This window comes from Triturus cristatus, chromosome 3_1, assembly GCF_964204655.1.
Source record: "Triturus cristatus chromosome 3_1, aTriCri1.1, whole genome shotgun sequence".
Taxonomy (NCBI): domain Eukaryota; kingdom Metazoa; phylum Chordata; class Amphibia; order Caudata; family Salamandridae; genus Triturus; species Triturus cristatus.
Genome location: NC_140583.1, coordinates 1066971314 through 1066992481, shown reverse-complemented (window position 1 = coordinate 1066992481; position 21168 = coordinate 1066971314). Strand labels below are relative to the sequence as shown.

At 43.9% G+C, this 21168-nt stretch overlaps 1 protein-coding gene across 1 annotated transcript in view; it reads left to right on the top strand.

Annotated features, from left to right (window-relative positions):
• The window catches only part of MCAM (melanoma cell adhesion molecule), a 214327-nt gene that overhangs the window by 147886 nt on the left and 45273 nt on the right, over positions 1-21168 (top strand). Inside the window, exons 10-12 of the mRNA XM_085645921.1 lie at positions 7273-7420; positions 12442-12566; positions 14965-15100. Of these exons, the coding sequence (XP_085502047.1) occupies positions 7273-7420; positions 12442-12566; positions 14965-15100 (409 nt within the window). The remainder of the gene's footprint in view (positions 1-7272; positions 7421-12441; positions 12567-14964; positions 15101-21168) is intronic.

The window sequence follows — 21168 nt, the reverse complement described above, 5'->3', positions numbered from 1 at the left end:
AACTTTTGACGCCCATCCTATAGACCTGGAGGCTCTGCACTACACTCCCAATGTCACCTGCGTCGCTGGCAGCAATCTGTCCGAGCCATGGAAATTATGTAGAGGGGAGTGCCGCAGTAGCCGGGCCCTCTCCAACATGTTAGGTTGGGTGATTCTGTTGTGCAAACTGCCAGTTGTTGATGGGTATCAGGTGCGCAGCCCAGTAGTAGGCCCGGACATCCGGAAGAGATATCCCTCATTATAGGAGTTCTGCAGTTAACGTCTGCAACACCACCCTAGGGAGTCTCCCACCCTAGAGTAACATCCTCACCTCCCTGTCTGGTTTTATTAAACATCTCCTCCGGGGATATTATAGTATGTATTTTGGAGGCTATACAGTTGCTCGGGGAGTGTAATCATCTTAAAAATGGCAGCCCTCCCCTGAATAGTCAGGGGCAGCCCACGCCAGTGCTCCTCATCACCCCAGAAGGTAATATGCACCTTCCCCAGGTTTGTAGCCAAACATAGCTCTCTATCTGGTATGATCTGAAGGCGTAGGTATTTAAAACTCACTGTTTCTACATGTAGTCTACCTGACAGGGCAACAACGTCAGCGGGGCCATATGGTGTGCAAAGCACAGATTTTCCCCAATTTCTTGTTTACCCAAAGTATCCACCAAACAACTCTATAGTGTGAAAAATTACTGGGATATTGGCATGTGGTTCCATGATGTACAGGAGGATATCGTTTAGAGCGAGATTTTCAGCTGGCTGGATTCCGAAACCCAGAATCCCTGAATATCAGGATGAGTGTGGATCATGCATTCCAGGGGTTTCAGCATGAGAGCATAAAGGAGAGGGGACTTCGCAATCAGGCTTGATGTAATAGTGCCACCCACTACCTAAATCTAGGAATCAAAACAAAATTTCACCAGAGTTTGTTGTAGGTAAGGCCAGTGTATAGCATCAAATGCTTTCTCTGCATCCAACGAGAGAAAGAAATGGGGCATCTTCCTAACACGTACCTCCGTCAGCCAGTTATGTAATCAGTGAAGGTTGAGGTGGGTTGATCTACCAGACATGAAGTCAAACTGGTCTCCATGTATCAATAACTTTAATCAACCTAGTCACCAGGATCGTGGCCAACACCTTAGCATCTACATTTAAGAATGAAATCGGTCAGTAAGAATCACAGCTGGTTCTGGACTTGCCCTCCTTGTAAACTGCAGTTATTGACGCACATTCGATATCTGGTGGCAGTGGCCCACAGTCCCTGGCCTCACGAAACCTTTTCAGGAGATGGGGTCCTAGTGTGCCAGTACCTCTTGTAGAATTCAGCTTGGAGACTGTTGGGCCCAGGGATCTTCCCGGGTTTAAGTTTCACGATGGCAGCCTGCACCTCAGAGAGGTCTGATTCCCCCTCAAGATTTACTCGGTCCTCCACTGCGAGAACCAAAGTGGCTGCTGATGCAAGGAAATCCCGGATTCGGTCAGCTCCCGGGAGCTTGAGGCACTTAAGTTTCTTACTCTAAATACAGCTTCCTTTTTGGCCATCATTTCACTCTGGAAAGTGAACTACAGGCACTCACAGTACAGGAACCGTACATTACAATTTACAAGGCTAGTGTAATCATGAGTACACATCCAAAGTTTTCACTACATTGTCTCCACTGTGGACAAACTTCTCTGGTGACCCGACAGAGAAGGGTCATCAGAGAAATGGCTATATGGCTGCCCTTAAATTTTAGATCGGCGCACATATAGCTGTTTTATTGTTTATATTTTTTAAAACTCTTTTCTTTTTATTGATGCGTGCTCAATATCCAGTACACTTGAAAAGTGGTATGACGCGGAGATTCCGGCTCTACATTTTGTTAAAACAGATCAACATAAACATATGTTCTGTAGCTTATCAAAAGTATGGTCTTTTCCTTCCTAACACCCCACCCTTCCCTAGGTCTTGATATGTTGCAATTTACTTAAGTATAGCATTGCCCCGTTCCACCATCGTAAAAGTGAAAATCCAGTGCTGAGTGGGCGGTGTTGTGTACGGTTCACTGACAGAATATCGCCAGCCAAAATATCCCCATACCACAATATCAAGTTATAAATATCGATGTCAAAAATATCGACATCCTATATTTATAAAGGTAAGTAAAAAAATACCAAGGAAAAATATTGATGTCAATAATAGTTGTACAAAATATCATATATATATATATATATATATATATATATATATATATATATATATATATATATATATATATATATATATATATATATATATATGTGTGTGTGTGTGTGTATATATATATATATATATTAAATAAAATACATATTAAATATAGTAAATAATATTAATTTTAAAAAACAAATTAGATTTCATATACATTTTAACAAATATACCAAACACGTAATTTAAAAAAGGTAAACGCACATATAATAATTAATATATATTTACATTAAACAATTATTAAAGTAATCATTTTAATGTATTTTATAATTTTTTTAATTGTTAAATATATATTTCTACCAATAACATAAAATCTATTAAAAACATTTGAATTCAATTAAACATTAAACTATTTAAAAATGTTTAAACTAAGTAAAAATAAATTTTCAATTAACAAATATTAATAGCTAAAAACAATATACTTTCAAATAACCAAAACCTATTAATTTAAATTATAACAATACAAAATTAATTTTAACATTTAATACGCATACTATTCCCACTACAATTTAAACAAAACTATGCAAACTATTAAAATAAATATATAAAGAATTTACCACTCCCATTTAGCAAAACACATAAATATTAACACTGGATAAAAATAACATTTACAAATCTCCCTCTGATAAATGCAACAGAAGCAAAAGTGATACATTTCACAAAGAAAATATTTACAGCACCCAATCCAGCCAATACAACACCAAGGAAACTATTAAGGAGCAGAGGGGTAAAATATAATATTCCCACTCCAATGAGTGCAACAGTAGGGACAGTGTTGGATTGCGGAGGGGTAAAAATTACTATTCCCACTCCAATGAGTGCAACAGTAGGGAAAGTGTTGGATAGCAGAGGGGTAAAAATCACTATTCCTACTCCAATGAGGGCAACAGTAGGGAAAGTGTTGGATAGCCGAGGGTTATAAATTACTATTCCCACTCCAGTGAGTGCAGCAACAGGGAAAGTGTTGGATAGCAGAGGGGTAAAAAAATGAAATGCTATTCCCACTCCAGTGAGTGGAATACTAGGAAAAGTATTGCATAGTGGAGAGATAAATTTACTATTCCCACTCCAATCAGTGCAACAGTAGGGAAAGTGATGGGTAGCGGAGGGGTAAAAATGACTATTCCCACTCCAGTGAGTGCAACAGTAGGGAAAGTGTTGGATTGCAGCGGTGTAAAATGTACTATTCCCACTATAGTCAGTTCAAAATCAAAAACAAACAAAATATCATCAGCAAAATAAAAATATTTAAAAAAACAAAATAAATAAAAAAATATATATAGATATGGTAAAATTTTTAAAAACAAATATTTAATATTAAAAATTATAGAAGGTTAAAACATATTATAATGTCAAATGCATATCGTAAATACCAACTCATATTATATTAAATAAAATAAAAATAAAAATTTCAAACAAATATTTTTCTTTAGAAATTATTTATTTACAAAAACATACATTTCGTTTATTTACTTCCTAGCCTATAACACCACACAATTTACAACCCACATCTAAAATAAAAACAATGGCTTGCATAATTAATATAATTAGTTATCAATTAAACAAATATGATTAATTAAAAAACAAATTAAAACGCATACAAATTAATTAACCTCCGACCCTTTACCCTTATAATCCCCACAACCCACACCTAAAATTAAACTGTAAAAAAATTAATTACACAGTTACATTTTATTTTCAATTATATAACTAATAGAATTTAACAACTAATTATAGAGTAAGTCAAATGAATTAACTTCCCACTATTTACCCCTATAAGCACAAAACCCACACACCAAAAAATAAACAATTACCCCAATTAATTATCAATTAATTAATATTAATTATCAACTAATTAAATGATTGAACATAAATTACTTCCCACCCTTTACCCCTATAAATCCCACAACCCGCACCTAAAATTAATTACACAATTTCCATAATTAATAACCAGTTATTAATTAATTAAAAATAAATATCTTTCCACCTTTTACCTTTATCGACTCAAAACCCACCCCCCAAAAAATATAATAAAACAATTAACAAAAGTAATTATCAATTATTTATTAATCAACTAATTATTACTTAATTAAAAATAAATTACTTCCCACCCTTTACCCCTATAAACGCCACAACCTGCACCTAAAAACACATTACACAATTATCATAATTAATTACCAATTAATCAATTAATAATAATTAACCAATTAATAATTAATGAAAAATAAATTACTTCCCAGCTTACACCCCTATAAACCGCACAACCCACACATAAAATGTGCCCCAAAATTTTTAAAACACAATTAACATGATCAAATCTCAATTAAATAATTTTAATAAATACGAAATACCCATTTATTTATCCTAATTAAATGACTTCCCACCCTAATCCCCTATAAAGCCACTACCCACTACGCAACTAAAAAATGCAACATGTAATTAAATAAAATTATTAACTACTGAAGATTTAACACATATATTAAAAATATAAACAATACTTATACAAAAAAAATAAATCACATACATTTAAAATACATACTAAAATACTTAACACTAATTAAAAAATAGATATTTTAAACAACCATATTTTTGCAAACTATATTATGGACTTCCATATTTTTTTAAACGATATTTCTTACCTGAAATTCGATATTTTTGACCACGGCATTCTTGCTGTCGATGTTTCTGTGTCATGATATTTCCAACTCGATATTTGTGTGAGTCGCCATTTCTAACTCAATATTTTTGCTGAATACCGTTGTGTAAGTATTCCCTGCCCACTCAAGTATGTTTGCCACTTCCCCCAGATTTTTACCCACCTTTGTGGGCAGCCCCAGCTCAAGTATATAGTTTTCTCAGCTAAACCACACCAATCCAGGTCGGACTTTCATTCCACTATTCTTGGCGGGGCTTCTACCCCAACACCTTGCAACATTTCGCTTAGCTGCCATTGCCGCCAGGTGTAGCCACATTTTTGTGTATCTAGGCCATATTTCCTCTCCAGAGATTTGTAATAGAAACCATCTGGGTTCAGTTGGTATCGTTTGACCCAGTACCCTGGCCATGACCTTTCCAATCCCATGCCAGAATTCATGTATTGATGGACAGTCACTCAGCCTGTGGTAATAGGTCCCTTCTTGGCCACATCCCCTCTGGCAGAGGCTTGTCCTCGCACGGCCCATTGGGTGTAGCACTGTTCTTGCATAATATGTCCGGTGTAGCGTTATTAATTGGACCAGTCTGAACCTGGCTGGTATCGCTACGTCCCTTGGACTTTGCAGTGCATGTAACCAGTCATCATCATCTAGGTTTCCAATATCGCCCTCCCATGTTGTCCTTAATGGACCCAGAAGATCTGGGGAGTTTACTGTCTTTTTATATATTAGCGATATAGCTTTGGTGGTCAGTGGGTCTGTGAATAGTCTATCTTCTAGGGGAGATGCTTCTTCTAGGGTTTCGCCTTCAGTAATATGACATCGACCACTCACCCTTTACCATTTAGTTTTCTTGTCGTAGCATTTAGAAATTAATGTAAGCTTGGTCTCTCCACACGTCCCTTAGCTTCTCTAACCCTAGTAGTTTCCATTTGCTTAAGTTGTTCAATTTTCTAACCTGAGAGAGCCCGGCACTGCTCCAAAGTGGGGTTATTTCTGTCAGTTTTCCCTTCCAACCTAGGTATTTGTCAACTGTGTTCCATAATGTTATTACTGTGTGGGTGTGGCTTTGGAGCTCCCTCGGCCATCTCTTGTCATATAGCAGGGGAAGGCACCCCTCTACTCTCATTGCCGCTCTATCCACCCTCCATGCCGGGTCTGTTCGGTCTCTATACATCCTGCCGTTGACTGTGACGAGTTGACAGGCCCAATAGTAGCTTTTAATGTCCAAAATAACTAAGCCGCCTTTGTAGACTCCTTTCTGCAGTTTGCAAAGCGCTATACGCTGGCCACCTCCATCCCAGGGCAGGGAGCGCAGCTCGGTTTCCACCTTCTGAAAAAAGGTGTGTAGAATTTAATGGGGTGTATTCTGTAAGATATGAGTCAGGGAGTGTCATCGTTTTATATAGGGCTTCTTGACCCATAAGTGTAAGAGGAAGTGATCGCCACAGTTTCACATCTTTTGTGAATCTATCCAATTGGGGTATTAGATTTTGATTGTAAAATTGTTGTGGGTCCCTGGCCACTTAAATTCCTAAATATTTGAAACTCTGAGTCCCCACTGGGACTTTGCATCTGGAGGTCTAACTGGGGGCACCGCCTCTTACCGGGAATAGGAGGGATTTGTCCCAATTAATCTGGTATCCTGAGCAGTCTCCGAAAATGTGGAAGATTTGGAGTATTCTGTCCACTGATCGTTGCTGTTTAAGTACATATAACTAGATGTCATCTGCGTTAAGGGAAAGGCTTTCTTCCCATTCCCCACCCACTGGGATGTCCCATATCAGGGAGTCTTGCCGAGTCCATGCCGCGAGTGGCTCTAGCGCTAGAGGAAATAATAGTGGTGACGGGGCAACCCTGTGTCATTCCTTTCTGTAAGAGGAATCTCTGAACACCATGTTGTTGACTCGAACTCTTGCCAATGGCTGGGAATAAAGCAGTCTCAGGTGTCACAGCACCGGGTGGCACCTTATATGGCTCTTGAAAGAGATATTTGAGGTTCCTGAATCTAGTCTGAGAGGTGGAGTAGGGTTAAGAGGTTAGGATTTTAAGGTAGCTAGAGTATCCACCAAAAAGATCATTACTGAAGGTAGGTAATTGTTCTTTGGATAAGTACCTTCTTTGTTATTCCTCTTTATCCTATAGTCATTGATGATAGTGCCCATGTCAAACACAGAGATTCACAGACGGTAGGATTTACAATGTTATATCTCATGTAGATGAAACCTGAGTGTGATCATTTCTTATCTTGACACAGTTTCTGTGATTGACTTTTGCTTGTTCACCTTCTAACTATTCCAAATGATGCTTTACTCAATCTCCGTTTTACTCATGTAGGCGGAACAGCTCCATAGCTCCTGGTATTCAGGAACTACCTCTCATCTTGATTCTTTCTCTCTCTAGAAGGAGAAGGAGAAGATTGAAATGCCGGGGCCTGAGCTTAGCCTGACTAACATGACATATGAAATGGGTGGCAGATACAGCTGTATGGTTTCTATACCAGAGGTCCCTGGTCTCAACAGTTCAGCAGACATCGACATCTTAGTCAAAGGTATGTGCAGAAGTGAAGGAGGTCTGGAAATGGGGAGGGTTTATGGGAGATGTGTTGCTGGTGGGTCTTGAGTTGGCTGAAACTTGGCTTGGTAGATGATTTAGTTTTTAAAAAGGTTAGGGTTTGAATGTGGCTGAGGAGTCTACTGAAAGGTTTCAGGTTTCAAGATGAGTTGTCGTTACAATTCTCAAGGTGTGAGGTGGAAGTTCAGCTTGCGAAAACAGAAGGCGTATTACTGTACATTGGTATACCTCATTATTTGGTTCCTAAGGTCATGGTCTGCTTCCATGGTTTGTGGTCATTGTTTTCAAGATCAGAATCTGGATGCCGTGGTCAGAGCTTCATATCAGGTTGCTGAATTTAGAGGTCATTGTTTTCTTCACAAGTTGAGTTATTAGCATCCAAACTGCATGGTCTCTGGTTGGGTTCAGTAGTCTGGGTTTGGATGTGGTTGCTAAGGTCATCGGACACTGCTTTGTTCCAAAGTCAAGATCCAATCATTTGCTCCCTGCGTTCAGTCATCAATGCCTCCTTACATGTTGATGGTGATCTGTCTCATTCCGGGGTGCGGTTTAAGAATCTAAGTCCAGGATCATGGTCTGGTTCTGAGCTCATACTCAGTATCTAATTCCAGAGGCCAAGATTTGCATTTTCAGTCCGGTATTATCCGCTACTTTTTAAGGTTCAGTGCATTTTTCTGACTGTGGGCTAAAGTCAAAATGCTGATCTCGTTTCTGAGGCAGTGTTCCTAGCCAGCTTTGGAGTGTAGCGGCAAATGTCAAAATCCAACTTCAAGTGGCACTATTTAGTTCATGCTTAATTGCCTGTTTATTGTGATCAGGGTTTAGAATCTGGTTGCTGATATCAAAAATCATTGTCTGGTTAACAGGGCCAGAGAGAGTGTCTAATTTCTAGAGATTAGTGTTCATTGGCTGCTTCTGACCGTGGGACTATTGCATACATGGCAGCTCTCCCGATTCAGGTGGGAGGCTACCGATTTCAAGGCTAGTCTCCTGCCCCCTGATTCCTGCATTCAAGAACACGATTCCTCAGCGGGCTTCAGCCGACCGACTGGGCCAGGTCTAGTGAGACTCATAGTATTCACTGCCAGTAACCTGCTCCTGCAGGCCAGTGCACAGCATTTTTGTCACATACTCTCTTCCTGCCATAACGCTTTCTCGATGCTACTGACAGGTAAGGGGGAAAAACATGCCTCTGCATTTCTGATATCCGGTCCTGCAGCAGTCCCATACATGACAACAGATCCAATATAAGTCAATGGGAGGAATACTTTCTCAAGTTAATTTACTAAAATCACCCACTTTCCTCTTCTAAAATGTTGGCATGTATGCTGTTGTCAATGCTGACCATCAGCATCTGAGGCCAAGGGTTTATTCTTCTTCTTATTTCTAAAGAATTTTAAAGCATCCATCAGTCAAGAGTACATAAGAAGGTGCAAGGTCTAGTGGGGTGAATATTGGGGAGCAATAACCTAAACAGGACAGTCTTTAACTGTCGGACGAACATTTGCGTTTAGTCTCAAGACCTTTGGTAGAGAGTTCCATAACGTGGTGGCAGCCACTAAGAATGACTGGTGCTGAGCATAGGATGTTCTAAATTGGGACCTTTCAAGAAAAGTATGTTCTTGCGTCAGAGGTCTTATTTGCCACTGAAGATTTTAAGCAGGTTTCTGTGGTAAGATGGTGTGCTAAGATGTAGTGCCATACGTGTGCAGTGAGAATGGGCTATTTGTGATCATATTTTGTTGACGAGGAGACAAGTCTTGCAGTGGCATGAATGGTGGCGTTTTGTGGAGTGAGCGTTGATTGTGGTACGCCCGCCAGTACTATATTTCCAAAGTCTGGACACAATCAGGGCATATGCTGCAGATTTGAGTCATGAATTGTATGTCAGAAAAACTTTCATTTTGGAAGTTTGCAGCTTTTGGGATTCTGTTTATATTGGGTATAATCTAAACAGACGTTTCAGACATAAAACCTGGGGAGATCACAGTGGGGTAGACAACAAGTAAGAAACCTGTAGAACTTAGTTCCTTAAACTGTTCAGGGTCAAAGTAAGTTTTGAATTTAGGCAAGAAGAATATTTTTGGATTTTTACAGATAATTACTTGTCATCAACGTTTGCAGTTTATTGAGCACTTTTCAAAGATTTTTTTATTTTCTTATACATTTTTCTACAGCACCACTCTACCAGATCATGTTAGCACAATTTACAGGAATTAACTATAGGGGACAAGGTCCCTAAATTCATTAGAATATTCAGAGGAACAGAAGTCACCAATACTAGAACCATAAAAAACTGCATATGAGAGGAGGTTGGAAAGAAGAAGGTGTGGATAGATTAGCAAAGACCAATTCCAAACTAGCTGTAAGAGAAGAAGCTGGAAAGAAGAGTGGATGGATAGGTTGTGTGGAGGACTTTGGTGGGACAGAAACCGACTGATAAAAGGTGAGTGTAGAACCATAGTAAACGAGAGATAGGAGAGGAAGTTGGAAAAACATGGGTGGCTCAGGTGAGTGTGAGGGAGATAGAGGCAAGGTAGACTGAGGGATGAATGTAGAGGTGGGAGAGAAGGGATGTAAAGTAAAGGGAGGGGGAAGGGCAAGGTAGATTGGGTGGTAAAAATGATTGAGAAAGGGAAGAAGGAGAGGGAGAGCAGAAAAGGGTAAAAGGTGGAAGGTGGGGATGGTATGAGGAAAAGGGGGGAAGAAAGGAGGGCTAAAAGGACAAGGAGGTAGTGGAGAGGAGGAAGGGATCAGGAAGTAGGACAACTGTAGTAATTAAGTTCAGTACAGGAGGTAGGTTTGCTGCAGTAGTTACGTTAGTTGTAGGGCTTTCATGAAGTAGCAGTTAAAAAGGAACGTTTTTAGCATCGTGCAGAAAGTCTGGAGGTCGCCCTACAATCTCATTATGGGAGGTACTGAGTTCCAGAGGATTATAGCTGCTCCAGAAAAGGATTGTGATTGGCTCGTTAGATTTTCATATTTTTGTATATAAGCCTTAAGAAGTCTCTGCTTCTTAGGTGTTTTCTACCTCAAGAGATTTGTATAACAGAACCTAGATAGTTTGGGTGAGGAGAGTATATTGCATTAAATGGTTTACAAACTAATTGGATAGGGAGTTGTTAAGCCATATTACATCAAAGGAGTGGGTCTAGTTTAGTCTGTCTTCATTCACTTTATGTGGGTGCTGTTTGAATTTGGTTTTCTGTGGATTGAGTCTGAGGAATTTGGTGGCCGTCCAATCTTGCAATTTGCTTAACCAGGTTTTCAAAATTTGAATATCTTGTAAGGAGTTAGGTTCCAAGTAGATCTGAGTCTTGTAGGCAAATTGGTGGATTTTAACACCTATCCCTTTTAGTAGCTCCTTCAGCAGCTCCATGTAAGTGTTGGAAAGCATTGGTGTCAATATATATCCTTGTAGGATACTGCAGGTGATGATATCCTGAAACAAACATGTTTTAATGTATACCTGCATATTATCAGCATACTGGTGCAATGATACTCCAATGCCTTCACACACAGATGTTGGTGCTTTAACGTACATATTGAAGACGATAGGTGCTAAGACTAAACCCTGAGTTACCCCAAAGGACAGCAATGTGGGTGTGGCAGTGTTGCAGCCAATTTGTTCCATTTGGGATCGGTGTTATAGATAAATGGTGGACCAATAGAGCACTGTTCTCTGGTCCCTGATGTCATGTTCCATTACTGACAAAAGAGATTCATGTTCAGCTGTGTTTAGCGTCTTAGGAGCTAACCATCCCAGGAGGCATGAATTAACTTCAATCAACAACCTATAAATGTTGTCCAGAATGTTCAGTGTAGCTGTCTCTACAATACATCTCCTATGGAAACGTGATTGGTCGCTAGATAGATGTTTTCCAAATTTTAAGTGGGCAGTTAGCTGTATGGATACTCATTTTTGGATGGGGAGTCCAAGCCATGGGAGGTTGGTTGTGGCTCCCTAATTTGATCATAGATTCATGTTAATGGTTGGGTTTCGTTAGGATAGGCGCAATTTGTCCACATTATAGGGAGTCCGGTAAAATACATTTGAAAAGAGAGGTGTAGAGTACTTCACTCCATTTCTCAGCAAAGATGGTGAAGGTCTCTTTTGACAGTGTGGGTCACTGGGTCTCTTCCAGTCCCTTGCTTGATAAATTCTTGAGTGATTGTTTCTGCCTGAAAGCACTGACCCTTGTAAGACTATGAGGGAAGCTTATTTGAACAGAATTGGGAAGTAATCAGACCACTCTGTTTTCAGAGATAAGTTGGGTTGGAAACTATGTGAAGTTTCAAGTGTGTCTGGTGTAAAGAGTGTTGGTGAAGAGCATGAACTTAAAAGAGATTTTCGAGCAATGTAAGGTTTTTGCAATTGTTGTCCGGGTCAATATTAAAATCACTGAGGATTGTATTGCTCGAGGAAAGCATGAGGTTCATCGAGAACTAGTCAGCAAACATGCGGCTCAAATTGGCCTTTTTGGTGAGGCGGATATGAAAGTAACAAATGTATGAAGGAGAAACGGGTATGGCTGTCTTAAGGGATTTTGAGGAGAAGATTGAAGCAAGGACACAAGTGTGGTTGTCTGAGTTTAAGGACCAAGGACCACTTCCGAGTTTAAGGTTCACTACTGGGTTCACAATGGAATGTTTGTATTATATTGGAGCATTTGTATAGTGCTTCTTACCCCTGACAAGGTAACATTTGGTCCTAAGCCAAAGAAGGGTGTCATTGGAAGAGTGTTGGATGTCGAAAGGTCTATACGCGAACTGTAGGCTGAGCTTCTTGAGACTTGAATGTATGCTCCTAATATAGAGGCATATCTTGCAGTGCATATGCGTGAACTGTTAGAGTGTGAGGGGCAGATGCAGCCATGCACACTTTGCTGATAAATTGCTGGTTAACTAAGGTCAAGGATTAAAATCATATTGCTGGGTTCAAAGGTTACTGTTTTCTGTGATGAGGGGTCACTGTATTAATGGATTCTTGTCCCTTAGGGAAGCCGCAGGTGTTGATGACGCAGCAGGAGGTGCAGGTGTACAAGGACGAAATGGTGAATTTAACATGCGAGGCCTTCGGACACCCAGTACCGGTCATCACGTGGGACACAGAAGGCTCTGTGGTACTTACACCATCTCCATCACCCTCTTTTTGACTCTCTTCGCATCACACTCACAACCCCGTTCAGAGTTCATTTCCACCTACACCATAATCGTATTTTCATTTGTCTTTTCATGCTTTTAATCTATTCTCCATATGAAATTCTGTATCTTCCTTTATTTTTTCTCATTTCTCGATTACTCTTAATATAACTCTTACCCATTCTTCTGTCTCCCTGGCTGTCTTTATAAAACCCCTTATCTCTTCCTGTCTCTAGCATCTTTCTTCCATTGTCTCACATATCACCAGTGGCATCTATCCTTTCCAATTCCTGTGCATGAACCTCTGTGCTCTGATTTATCTTTTTTGCCTTCTTTACACACTTCTCTCTCTTTTTCTCAATCTGCTATCTCTTCCTCTGTGTCCCTGTCACACTATCTCCTTTTTAGATCTTGCTAAAAAGCACAACTTTCTAATTGAGCTCATGTCACTACGCTTATGGAAAACATTCATACATTGTCTTCAAACAGTAAACATTTCTCGCCTCGTGATATTTTCTCTTTGTTGTATCATTCAGCCTTTTTGGAGTGCTTCCTTTACAGTATGTTGTAACCTGTATTGTATTTATCTGGTTACTTTCTCCCTAGCTGCTCAGCCAGTGTGAATGTGATGCATGGAATGTTGATGTGAGAGTCTTCAAAGGAATGTTTGGGTGCCTGGATGCTCGAGTGTGTCAGTTGCAAGAGAGACTATTTTACATCTTAAAAGTACAACCAATCATCGCAGTTTAATCACGTTCAGTTCTTTATCTCACACATATATTCTTAAGAGCAAGCAGGTTTTCTTTTTAACATTTTTCACTGGAGTATGCATTGTATAATACCTTTCTCAGGACTCGAGTGTGAGCTTGATTGGATTTATGTTTTTGCTGGTTGGAATGGCCCGATTGAAAAATGGCAGCCTGAAGTCTTGCAGATCAGGCTCAAAGGCTGCAATTTCCTAGGAGTTCAGGCAGAGATCTTGGGGTCCTGCTATCTTGATCTCCAACACAAAAGCGACTGCTGGATAATAGTTACAACTCCTGGACCTTGATTAAGTGATGTATGTCCATTCTGGTCACGTCAGAGCAGACATTACCCTAATGGTAAAGGCAGCGAAGTTGCTGCAAAGCAGGTTTGGTTAAGCCTTGGCCAATGCAGTCTTCTCAAGTATTTTAAGCAACCTGTGTTTAAACAATACTAAAAGACCAAAGTTAGAAAACGCATGCTTTATTGGTGAAGCAGTTATTTTTGCTAAATGCCATGCCATATGTTAAAACCTTCAGCATCACTCCTTGACAGACACTTGTGATTCAAAATGGATGTTGCGATTTACAAGCCTTTTTTATTCCCACAGATGAAGCCTGCGATTTCTCTATGAACTGTTTGCAGTGTTGTATTCTCCAAAAGAAGTGGCATATGTACTAGAAACTGGCAGAGCACGGGGTACGCCAGATTTAGTAATGCCACGCTCCGTCAGTTTCAACACGCAGGGATGCGCTGTATTTACAAAATTGCGGCGCACCCCTGCGTTTCCCCTAGTGATGGCACTAAAGAAGCAGCCTAGCGCCAGCGCAGGCACCCTGTGCACCATGTTTCAAGGGATTGTTTACGTGCAGGAAGGGACACCTTCCTGCACATAAACAAATGTGTGCTACAGAATGCAGCACACATGAAAAGAGCAAAATATGGGGAGAAATGGAACATTTCTCCTCGTATCCCCTGTTTAAGACCAGGTATTTCCTGGTCTTATTTTCGGCGCTGCCCCATACCTTGTAAACAGGGGGCAGTGTCAAAAAGCAATGGGTGTTGCAGTGGAATGCCCAGTGCAACACCCATTGCACGCACCTTTCATGCTAAATTCTGCGTGAATAGGGGCATTTTTTACAAGGCGGAGTTAAGCCACGTTAAGTGGCATAACGCCGCCTTGTACATAAGGCAAAGAAACTGAACGCCACCAGAACGTCACTAAAAGTGACATTCTTGTCACGTTCAGTCCGTGTAAATATGCCCCATAGTTTCTTCAGGATCATTTTGTAAATTTGCTGGTGGTCATTTGACAAGCACATACTTTCTGTAGAGTTAGCCATTTACCTTGAGGTGGGTTATTTTGACTATGGTAGATTTTACACACACACTGCACATTTTTTGACTTGGCGGGACATAGCCAATAGGTCTGGCTTTGTGCTAAAGCATGAAAACCCAGGCATGAACAAACACTATTTACTTGCCTGGGCACATTGAAAGCGGACCTGTGTGCTTTGCCAATGCTTGTTCTCTATTATCTGTCTCCACAAATCTTTTCCCGCCCTTTTTCCTCTCATGTTTTCAATTCCTTCCCCCTCTCATATCTCTTTTTCTGTTTCCCCTCTCTGACGACAGATACACAGCCAGGAGTCTCACCGCGTGTCCAGCCAGCTCAGTGTACTGGCCACGACTGAGCTGCTGGAGTCCGGTGTCACATGCAACGCTTCCAACAGCCTGGGGAGCAGCAGCCGGACCCTCCGCCTGGAAGCAAGTAAGCGGCCTGTCATATGGAGAGTAAAAAGAGATAAATTTGAGATTAGGAGAGACCAGGGAAATCCACCAATCTTGCTATGCTAGAGCCTCGCCCCTTTAATTATGTTTAAAGTTATCACTGTTACACGATGGAAGCCCGTGGGCAGGCCTCGAGTTTAGTGTAAAGGGGACAGCACACAAGGGAGCCACAAAGGTGCTGTTAAAAGGACAGGAGGATGCTGACCCCATGATCAGAGTAAAGGGAGATTGCACACTCCGCTTATCCCCAAGATCAAGTTAACCCCACCCTCTGCTGAAGGTTAGTGTCCAAGGAAGAGCATCTTCTGTTTTAAATGCACAGCACCCACTGCAGCCCAGCTGTTCAGTATTAAAAGGAAAAGCCAATTGTGATTGCAAGGTCATTGTTAGAAGGTCACCACTTACCTCTAAGCCTGCAATCAATATTAAAGGGAAACCACAGTTTTGCAGCGTGAATCTTTCTGGATTCACTATGCTGTGCATTATTCCGCGATCTTGTGGTTGGGTCCGGATTCGTAGTCTTTTCTTTGTTTTTTTTTTTTGTTTTTTGTAGCCCAGGTGGGCGTCGACGTCCACCATTTGGTGCACCTCCCGTGACGTCGTCGTGCTTCCTGCGGAAGTCCCACCTTTGGGGCGCCATCTTCAGATTCTTTTTTCCGCCGTTGGGTCTGGATCGACATCGGGAAGCTCCAGAATTACACTCAAAGGAAGAAGGAAGAAAAGCGAGTTTCGTCGATAGAAACACTAGAAGATATCAGGAAAGGAAAAGATTTCATCAGGAGCGCGAAGAAAGGAGGACCAGCGCCCTTTTTCTTCGACGCCCTTGGAGAATGCACGCTCAGAGACCCTGAGCGCAATGGACAAGACGCCATTCAAGTTCTGCCCAAACTGCCACCACAAGTTCGCGCAGAGAGACCAGCATCCGGTCTGCAACCTCTGCCTACCGGTCGATCACCAGAGTATCGACTGCAACGCCTGCTCAGCCTTCGCGCCGAAGACACTCAGGGTGAGAGAGCGGCAGAGAAGGGCCAACGCCAACATGGACGGCAAGGGGAAGCCCCCGACGCTCTACGCTCTGGGCCTCTCCTCAGACGACGAGGACAACGTCGCCGAGACAGCCGAAAACTTCACGGTCGTAGAGACCGACAAGAAAAAAGAAGACGAGGTAAGAGAATCGTCGAGCGCAAAACAAAAAGTACCTCGACAACACGAGGGTGACTCGAGAAAATCTGAGTCAAAGTCCACGAAGGGAGCCCCGGCGCCGAAAACTTCGACGTCCAAGGGGGGAACCACGGACAAGAGGCCGAGCGGATCCTTAGATAAGGACTCCCTGGTGCCGAAAGGCAAGGGTCGTCGAAATCATCCCATGAAACGGGCCGATCGACGCAGAAAGAGCGTTCGACGTCGACGCAAGTTTCATCAAAAAGACCCGCGGTCGACGCCGAAAGCATCTCCGAAATGGAGAAAAAGAAGAGGCGGCTCGAGGCCGAAATGGAGAACATCCTTCAAAGGAAGAAGGAGTTCGACGCCAGGATGAAAGAATTCAAGATTCCAACGGTTTCATCGGCGGACGTCGTCGAGGTCGAAGAGGAGTTCGACGCCGAAGGGCTGACAAGGGATCTCGAAGAAGAAGAGGAGCCCTATTATGAGGAAGAAGCCGAGGAAGAAGACCAACAGTCGTTCTTCGAATCGGCGGCATCTACCAGCAACGACGTCGAATGGCACGATCTCGACACCGAAAACCCGGAAGAGCCCGTGGACACGTACCCCTCGAGGCCTTCGCCACCCGACGACATCGGGGTATACAATATGGTGGTGAAGAGCGCAGCACTGGCCTTCGGCGTCAAACTCGACGAGGAGAGGCCGAAAGCCGATTTTCTCGTCGAAACACTGCTCCCCATCCAGACTAGGAGTCAGTTCCTCCCCATGCTACAAAGCGTGATGAACCAGGGGAGAGAAGCCTTCAAGGAGCCTGCCACCTGCCGGTCGATCACACCCAGGACAGAGAAGAAATATAAGCACTCCTCCCTGGACCCACCTTACATCAAGGGTAGCGTCACCGCAGACTCCATCATAGCCTCCACGGCCAGGAGAAGGGCCAACGTTCCAGCAACTTCGGGCCCACCTCCGGATAAAGAGAGCAGGTGGATCGACCTCACAGGCAGAAAGGTCGAGAGGAACGCCGCAATGCACTGGCGCATGGCGAATTCGAATGCACTCCTCAATAGACACCAATACCAACACTGGGATGAGATGGGGGAGCTAGTAAAGCACCTCCCCGAAGAATACCGCCAGAGAGCCTCTCACCTGGTGGATGAAGGAAAGAACATCGCCAACTCCTGTATAAAGACGGCGTTGGATGGGGCAGAGACTTCAGCAAGACTCATGGCCATAGGGGTCACAGAGAGGAGGCATGCATGGCTAAGAATCTCGGGATTCAAACCGGAAGTGCAGAACAACATCCTTGGCACCCCCTTCAACGGTGAGACACTGTTCGGAGCAACGGTGGACGAAAAGCTCACCCAGCTCAAGAAGGAAAACGAGACAGCGAGGTCCATGGGGGCACTACAGCTGAGGGGTATGAGACGAGGTAATCCATCGAGGAGACCCTACGGTAGGGGTGCTAGCCAACAAGGGACATCGCACCAGGCGTTCCAACAAGGTCAGCAGGGCGAAGGTCACGGTCAAGGTCAGCAAAAGCAAAGCTGGCAATATCAACCTCGGGGCCAGTCCTTTCGCGGGAGAGGGAACGGACGTGGCCAAAGGAGGAGAGGGGGCGATCAGCCCTCCTCGAAGTGACTCAGCACGCAAGAAGACGCCTACCCTCGTCAGGTCCCCAAGGGTGAGGCGCAAAAAAGTGTCATCAGGGGGAAGAGAAGATTCAAGAGCCTACGAGCATACGTCACCAGTAGGCGGAAGGCTGAGGTTCTACCTTCAGGAGTGGCGGCGTATAACCACAGACAAGTGGATACGGAACATCGTGCAGTACGGATACTGCGTAGACTTGGAGAAAAGACCTCCAAACAGGAAACCGAAGGGAAGACAGAGATCTGCCCAAGAACTGGCAATACTCAGAGAAGAAACGCGGAAACTCCTACAAAAGGGAGCCATAGAGGCAGTGCCGTTCGGGGAACGCAACAAGGGGGTCTACTCAAACTACTTCGTGGTTCCGAAGGTAGACGGAGACCTCAGGCCCATACTGGACCTCCGTTACCTAAACAAGTTCATAAGAACGCAAAGGTTCAAAATGACCTCACTGCAGGAGGTACTGCCACAAATAAGAGAAGGGGACTTCATGGTCACCGTGGACCTCAAGGATGCCTACCTTCACATCCCAATAAACAGAAGGCACAAGGGCCTTCTAAGATTCAACATCGAACAGGAACACTACCAGTTCACAACCCTGGCCTTCGGATTAAAATCAGCGCCAAGGGTCTTTACAAAATGCCTGTCGGCGGTAGCGGCACACCTACGAAAGCAGGGCATACACGTATACCCATACTTGGACGACTGGCTGGTCAAGGCAAACTCACGCAAGAAGTGCGAGAGGCACGCAAAACGCGTAACAGACACCCTCACAAATCTGGGATTTTCCATCCATTGGGGAAAATCATCGCTGGAACCGGAACAGGTAAAGATTTTCCTGGGGGCAAAGATCAACTCCCTCAACAGTACAGTAGTGCCCAGCGACAGGAGGACAGATGCCCTACTGAAGGAGACGCAGCTCTACCAGAAGGGGCGAGCTCTGACAGTGAGGGCGGTGAGCAAGATGATGGGGATGATGGCGTCCTGTATCCAGCTGGTGCCGAATGTACGCCTGCACATGAGACCATTCCAGGAATGGCTGCAACAGCAATGGTCACAAGCAAACGGAAGTTGGGAGGATCTAGTGGTTGTTACGCACGCAGTGCAGGAGGAGATAACTTGGTGGAACAGAGACAACATAACAACAGGGAGAAGCCTGACACCACCAAGCCCAACAGTGACCATTACCACGGACGCATCGCAGATGGGATGGGGAGCGCACATGGACAACCTCAGAGTGAGGGGTCTATGGGCTCCGGCAGACGCGGTCCGCCACATCAACTACCTCGAGTTGAAAACGATACTGCTAGCCCTGAAGGCATTCCAGAGACACCTGTGCGGCCAGAGGGTGTTGGTACAGACAGACAACACCACGGCGATGTTCTACATCAACAAACAAGGGGGGACACAGTCGTTTCCCCTCTCATCCCTAGCTCAGGAGATTTGGAGATGGGCCATACCTCTCAGGATAGATCTACTGGCAATTCACCTACCAGGGAAGGACAATGTGGAGGCAGACTGGCTGAGCAGGCAGACGTCAGCATCGCACGAGTGGGAGCTCAATGGCCAGGAAACGGAGAAAATCTTCCGGAGATGGGGAACTCCCACAATAGACCTATTTGCAACACGCCACAATGCAAAATGCCAAAGCTTCGCGTCCAGGCAACCAGATCAGCGATCCAAGGGAAATGCCCTATGGATAAGCTGGTGGAGGACATTTGCCTACGCCTTTCCACCGATACCCCTGTTGCACAGAGTGCTCGACAAGTGCAGAACCAGCAACATGACTCTGATCCTGGTGGCCCCACAGTGGGCGAGGCAGACATGGTTCTCACAGATTCAAGAAATGGCGCAAGGCAATCCGTACAGGTTCGAGAGGAGAAAAGACCTGCTCTCAATGCAAAACGGGGAGGTCCTGCACCCAGAGCCAGAGACCCTCAACCTAGCAGCATGGCTCCTGAAGACCTAGAGTTCGCACACCTAAGGTTACCTCAGAGCACTATGCGAGTGCTACGGGAGGCAAGGAAACCTACTACAAGAAAGTGCTACAGCGCAAAGTGGAAGAGATTCGCGGTGTGGTGCAGGAAGAAGGGCCTGCACAACAGAATGACAAGAGACTCAACTGTGCTAAGGTACCTCACACACCTTCTAAAGAGTAACCTCTGCTCGAGCTCCCTAAGGGTGCACCTAGCAGCGATCGTTGCCTACACCAGAGGTGAGAAGGGTGGAAGTTTCTTCAGCTCGCAGGTGGTGAAGAGATTCATGGAGGGAGCCAAAAGAATGGCACCCCCGAAAAGGTTGCCGCCGCCGGCATGGAATTTAAACGTGGTTCTGACGGAGCTCATGAAGGCGCCGTTTGAACCCATTCACAAGGCCAATCTACAAATGTTGACGATGAAAACTGCCTTTCTAGTGGCCATAACCTCACTACGCAGGGTGAGCGAGCTTCAAGCACTAACGCTACAGGAGCCCTACATTCAAATTCACAAGGACAGGGTAGTCCTGAGGACGGACCCACACTTCATGCCCAAGGTAGTGTCGGCGTTCCACATGAATCAGAGTATCCAGATACCGAGTTTCTTCCAAAACCCGACTACAAACGCAGAAAAGGCCCTGCACACCCTCGATGCCAGAAGAGCGGTGATGCACTACATTGAAAGAACCAAGGAACTCAGGAAGTCGAAGCAGCTGTTTGTGTCCTTTGCTACTAGCTTCATGGGTAGACCAGTGACCAAGGGCACCATCGCTAGGTGGATTGCCCTCACTATTCAATTCTGTCACAAACAGGCTGGACAGGAGCTAACGGAGGGGCCACAAGCTCACTCCACAAGGAAGAAGGGGGCCACAGTTGCCTTCCTGGCAAACACGCCCATCCAAGACATTTGTCTCGCAGCAACTTGGGCATCTGTGCACACGTTCACAAAGCACTACTGCGTGGACATTCAAATGAATAAGGAAGCACAGGTCGGACAGAAGGTGCTACAACACATTTTCAACGACCAGCGATCATCTTCCACCCAGCCACCACAAAAATAGGAAAACCGCTACAAAGTCTATGCACAGCATAGTGAATCCAGAAAGATTCACGCTGCAAAACGAAAAGTTTCTTACCTGTCGGTGTAGTTTTGCAGCTTGAAGATCTTTCTGGATTCACTAGCGAACCCACCCACCTCCGCCAGGAAGATGAGGCTGGAGGAAGAGGGGGTGAAATGGATAGGATCAAATAGGTGGAGACGTACAGAA